Source organism: Nematolebias whitei, chromosome 19 (genome assembly GCF_014905685.2).
Source record: "Nematolebias whitei isolate Nwh7 chromosome 19, NemWhi1, whole genome shotgun sequence".
In the NCBI taxonomy this organism is placed as follows: Eukaryota; Metazoa; Chordata; class Actinopteri; order Cyprinodontiformes; family Rivulidae; genus Nematolebias; species Nematolebias whitei.
Window position 1 is genome coordinate 33,736,933 of NC_056516.1, and position 5,698 is coordinate 33,742,630.

At 37.7% G+C, this 5,698-nt stretch overlaps 1 protein-coding gene across 1 annotated transcript; it reads right to left on the reverse strand.

Annotated features, from left to right (window-relative positions):
- Positions 1-1,075: 1,075 nt before the first annotated feature.
- Positions 1,076-4,403, reverse strand: LOC119425507 (zinc finger protein 32). Its single transcript, XM_037693036.1, has 2 exons — positions 4,145-4,403; positions 1,076-2,008 (listed from the first exon to the last, which is right to left on the reverse strand). The coding sequence occupies exons 1-2, from the start codon at positions 4,401-4,403 to the stop codon at positions 1,122-1,124; spliced, it is 1,146 nt and encodes a 381-aa protein (XP_037548964.1). The 3' UTR covers positions 1,076-1,121.
- Between the last annotated feature and the right edge of the window lie 1,295 nt (positions 4,404-5,698).

Here is a 5,698-nt window from a genome sequence, read left to right on the forward strand (position 1 = left end):
AATTGTCATTTTCAGTCAGGTCCAGATGACCTGACTGAAAAATGTTGGATTGTATACCTGGATTATTGAGCATGGACTTTGTTGTTTTCAACCAGTTTTACACGACTGTCAACAAGGAAGAGGGCTGGCAATAAAGGAGGGGGCGTGACAAAGAGACCATCTTAGCACCAACATAACTGGTTTGTTCCACTTTGGAATAAGCTGTTGGGGGAAGAATCAGTTTTGCGTCGTGCGTTTCCTTGTCTGATGAAGCCTTCTGGATCGAAGGCGAAATGTTTTAGCACAAAAAAAGAAACTGTCCAGATGACATGACTGAAAAATGTTAGATTCTACATATTTATATTTACTAAATTATACAAATACACTGGTAAATCAGTTACTAGTGTATAAAAAGCTGAAATTGTTAAACTATTCAGTCTGTATTAAATGTTTATGTTCTGATAATTCAAAAAGGTTTAGCTCAGACCTGCCAGAAAACAAAGAAAATACTTAATTTATATATTCAACTTTTTTTAAAATGTCTATTAAAAAGTGTATATTTATTTATTCCCCAGCACAAGAAGGTTTAGTATTTTGGTTCTTAACAGTGTTGATTTAAACAATGGTATAAAATATCAAGAATAAAAACAGAATATTTGTTAAAAAGTCAAAGTTATTAAAAAAACTTTAGGCTTATTGTTAACATAAAAAGTGCATTTGAGTTCATCTAACCACCGAGCTCAAAACTCCACAGAGACAATGATGTTTGTTTTAAGCATTTCACCAGTTTTGGACTTTACAGAAGCACAACATGTGACCAGCTTTGCTCTAAAAGTAAAATGCTGATGGTCTGTTAATGGTAAACTCAAGGGGACTGTAGTATTTTGAGCCATGAATAAAAACGTTGCCGTTTGAGCATCGGAAAAATATCCCGAATGAACAAACGGCTCATGAATAGCACGCCATGTTCTGATAAAAGTCCAGCAAAATCTTAAACTATTCAAAAAGCAAACAATTCGAACATAAAGAACTCAAAACGTGACCACGTCAGGCCTGAGATGATTTTCATTGTTTTTCTCAGTTTCATGGTGGGGGGGTGGCGGGGGTTGTGTAGTTCAGCAGCTCCTCTCGTGTTGCTGCCGTCAGGCGACAGTGATGGGGACACACATCAGGCCCTTCTTTTGACACGGGTGCTTGTAGAAGCTGGACAGCTGGCTGAACCTGCGGCTGCAGAGGGAGCAGCTGTACGGCCTCTCGCCCGTGTGCGTCCGTAAATGGACCGTCAGGTTCCCCTTCTCCGTGAAGCTGTGGCCACAGTACACGCAGGCAAACGGCTTCTCGCCCGTGTGGCTGCGGACGTGCCGCACCAGCGTCGCCCTCCTGCCGAAGCTCTTGCCGCAGACCGTGCAGCTGAACGGCCGCTCGCCAGAATGGATCCTCATGTGAATCCCGAGGTTCCCGCGCAGCGTGAAAGTCTGCCCGCAGACGCCGCAGCGGAACGACGTCTCTCTGTGGACTTTCAGGTGCAGCTTCAGGCTTTCTGCGGGCTCCAGCTGCTTGCCACACACGCCGCAGTCCCCCAGATGTGCTGAAGAGTGGGCGAGCAGGACACGCATCTTGTGAAAGGACTCGCCACAAACTTTGCAGGTGAACATGTGGGGAAGTCGTCTCCCCTCCTGTGACAGATTGCCGGGGCTCTTTAACTCTGCGCCTGAGCTCTGATCTTTGGAGCTTTCTGTCTCCTGTGGGTTCCAGAGTCTGGCAGCCTCCCTCCACCCATCTTCACTTCCCTCCGAGTCTGAATCCTCAACTTGAAATTGGCTATCTCTGTCTAGCTCTGGATCAGCTGCCGAGTCATAGGGGTTGTGTATTTTTGACTCTTCACAGTCTTCAGCACTACTTTCTACTTTAATCAGATCAGCCAGGGTGCCTACATCTGTCTTATCAACACTATCGGTCTGGATCAGAGGGACATCGGGGCTCTGGTGCTCAGGATACCTTTTTATCCAGGTTGAGTCCTCCTGAGGGTCTAAAAGGAGAAACAACAAAAAGAGTTGCTTTAACACACATCAATAATGGAAAATGTGCGAAGACATATCAGTTATAGCTCAACCTCCCGTTTTTTGAGGCACTTGAATAATATATTTAATTTTAAGGTAAAATACAAAATATCTTGTTAGTTTTGCTGCATCATTTGTTTGATAATGACCACTTTAAGATTCAAAAGCTTCAGTTTGTGAAATTTGGCAGCAATACACACACACACACACACACACACAAATCAGTGTAATACTTTATAAACACCAGTCAACAATAAAACCCTATAAACTGTAAAACAAGAAAAGTTGCACAACAGAAGTCCAAACCTACATTTAGGGTTATTTATAAATCCAGTTAAAATGCATCAACAGCTCTGAGTAAAATTAAACTGCTTCTGAAATCAAATGAACCTTTACTATGATTTCTAATGTGTTCAGCCTCAACTGTTAGCAAAAGACAGTGGTGGGATGTAACTAAGTACAAATACTTCGTTACTGTACTTAAGTACATTTTTCATGGATCTGTACTTTACTTAAGTAGAGTTAAATGTGGGTACTTTATACTTTTACTCCACTACATTTTACATCAAACATCTGTACTTTCTACTACACTACATTTCTATAACACGTTGCATTACAAGTTACATTCATGTTGCGGCTTTTTGATTTGTTTGTTACTTTGAAAGTAACCAATGGCGAGAGGGGAGTTGGTCCATTGAATCACTGCAAAGTGGGCAGGTAACGTTAGGCCCACCTTCAAGAAGAGCTGGGCTAATGACATATATTCTAGTATATATGTCACTGAGCTGGGTGCACCCACAGCACCACTACACCCAAAATGTATTCCACCGCAAGAGTCAGTCAGAAGATGCACGCCACCCATGGCCTTATTGAAAGACTGCTCAGTACAACAGGACAGCTTCTCTCTCCCAAAAGAGCCAGACTGGACTTAGAAAACTTTGAAAACAACTTCTTCTGAACTTGAACAAGAACTGCAATATTAAAATGTGTCAGTTCATGGGATGTTAGGAGACAAGAGATGTCTCCAAATGTCTCAGCACTCAGGTCCAAGTTTTGAAAATGGTGTCAGGAAGTTAAAATATTTTTCACTATTGACCCATTACAAGGTTGAATAGACAGTATTTTAACTGGAGTTGAAATGATCAGAGCCTGTTCCTTTAGTTGTGTCTAATGCTCCTTTTTTTCAGGCAGACAACTTTTACTTAAATGTGTTTACTGCAGTTAAAATGACACATTGGTTTTGATTTGTATTAAATAAAAACTTTCAAAGGTAAAATCATTCCTCTTTCTTATTTTGATTAATGGAATTTAACTCTGTAGGTCATCCCTGAAATTCTGCTGCACAGAATCACAAGTCCAAGTGTGAAATGTGTCACAGAGTAAACACAATAAAATCATGTATTATCTGCAGCTTTGTTCATTAAAATGGCTCAACACTATTAATGTATTACAGAAAATATACATATGATAGGCAGACTTAAAGATATGTAGACCATTGTATTATGTAATACATTCAGCAAGTACTTTTACTTTTAATACTTTAAGTATTTTAAAAGCAAGTACTTATTTACTTTTACTTAAGTAAAAATGTTAATGTGGTACTTCTACTTTTACTAGAGTACATTTTTGTCTGTTTATTTGTACTTTTACTTAAGTACAGTGTTTGAGTACTTTCTCCATCACTGGCAAAAGATAAAAACCACTGGTCATGAATGAACATGGTTAACGAGTGTCTTATTAGCGACGGTTGAATATTTTATCCAGAAATAGTCGGTGTCACAAATCTTGTTGAGAGTCAAGAACTGAAAAGTTGGGAGTACCATGCAGGAGTTCACCACATGGACACATGTTAGTTCTGTTTCCCATTCCTCGTGTTGGATGAACCTGATTTTATGGCTTTTAAACAAACAAAACTGTTAAATTTGGAGATTTTTCTTATCAGGGTTTGTTACATTTGTCAGAAAAATAGTGACGAACTTGTTGCAGTGCTCTTGTGTTTATGGCTTTTGGAGCTCGGGGTTCAAATAAACCACGAACAACCATTTCATTGCATACATCATGTGTTTATTGTTGTTATGGTTTTTATGGTAGCTCAGCTGACAGACCTGGAGTCCGGCTCCACTCGACCTCCCTGGACCTGAGGCTCTCCAGCTCCCGCTGCTGGCAGTCTATCTGCTCCCGGTACCGGGCCACCGTTTCCCCGAACACACCCAGAATATCTTCTACTGCTGCCGCCATCCGCTCGTTCAGGAACATCCGAAAAGTCTCCATCTCTGACAAGGAGCTGCTAAAAGGCTCCACGGGTCCGACAACCCCCAGCGACCCGGCAGGATGCGACGGGAACAGCAGCAGATCCGCGGACATGACTTCTTGCGTAAAAACAGTGAATATTGTCGATATTAAAAAGACACGAATACATAAATATATTAAATATAAACTATAGGTGAAGTTAAATTTGTCAATGTCACCGATAATATAGAAAGGTTTTAAAATAAAAACAGCTGGAACAAAAGAAAATACATCCAGGTCCGACGAATAAATGTGTCCGGAGAAAACTAAAGAATACGAACAATATGTTCCGGTTGTGCACTTATGCCAGACCACAAATGTAAGGAGAAATGTATTTAAATTTTTAAATATAATATAATATAACATAGATTGTATTTAACAAAAACAAATAAATATATAAATTAATAAATAAATATATAAATACATTTATACATAAATACATAAACAATAATAATTTAGTTGTCCAGAGCATACAGCTAATATTTAACCAGGGCTAATCCTGTAAAGAGAAGTAAAAAGGAAATATGTAAAACAAAAACTGGAAAAAAAAAAAAATCTAGTCTAAATCCAATTTATTTCACTTAAGATTTTCACGAGAATCACTAATGCTCAAAATGGAAACTGACTGATTTATCTGATTTTATGAAACTGAACAACAAATCAACATATTGTTTATTAAAAAAATATAATTGTTACAATTACACAGAGAAAAAGAATGGACTATAATAAAATTGTTTTTATTGCATATAAAAGCTGAAATATAAACTATATTTATATATAACATCAGAAATGATCACATAGTTGTCATGGTTACAGTTAGAGAGATGATTTTCGGCCAGATGTGTTTCTGCTTCATCAGTTTCTCTCTCTCACTTCCTAACAGAAACCTCTGACGCAGATCATTTCAAACAAAACCATCAGTTTCACAATAACTGTGTGAAAGCACAAGGAATTTATGGTTAAAAAAAAGTTAATGCAACAAAATTTAACACATAAAGTAAATTTTGTCATTTATCATACAAAAAACTACAGATAAAAGAAAAGTTAAATCACTATAAAAGCATTAAAAATAATTTAAAGGATGTACAACTTAAATATTATGATAAATTAGTCATAAAGGACATTTATGCTTTTCTTAAAAGAAAAATCAGGATCAAATATCGAAAAACGTGGAAAAATTGAAAATATTTCATGAAAAAGCTTTTAAAGATCTCTTTTTCTGACATTTCTGAAGTAACCAGATGAGTTGGCAAATTTTATAATAGTGCAAACTGCAAAGCAGAATACAAACAAACACACACACAAACATATATAAAATTTAACACATAAAGTAAATTTTGTCATTTATCTTACAAAAAACTACGGATAAA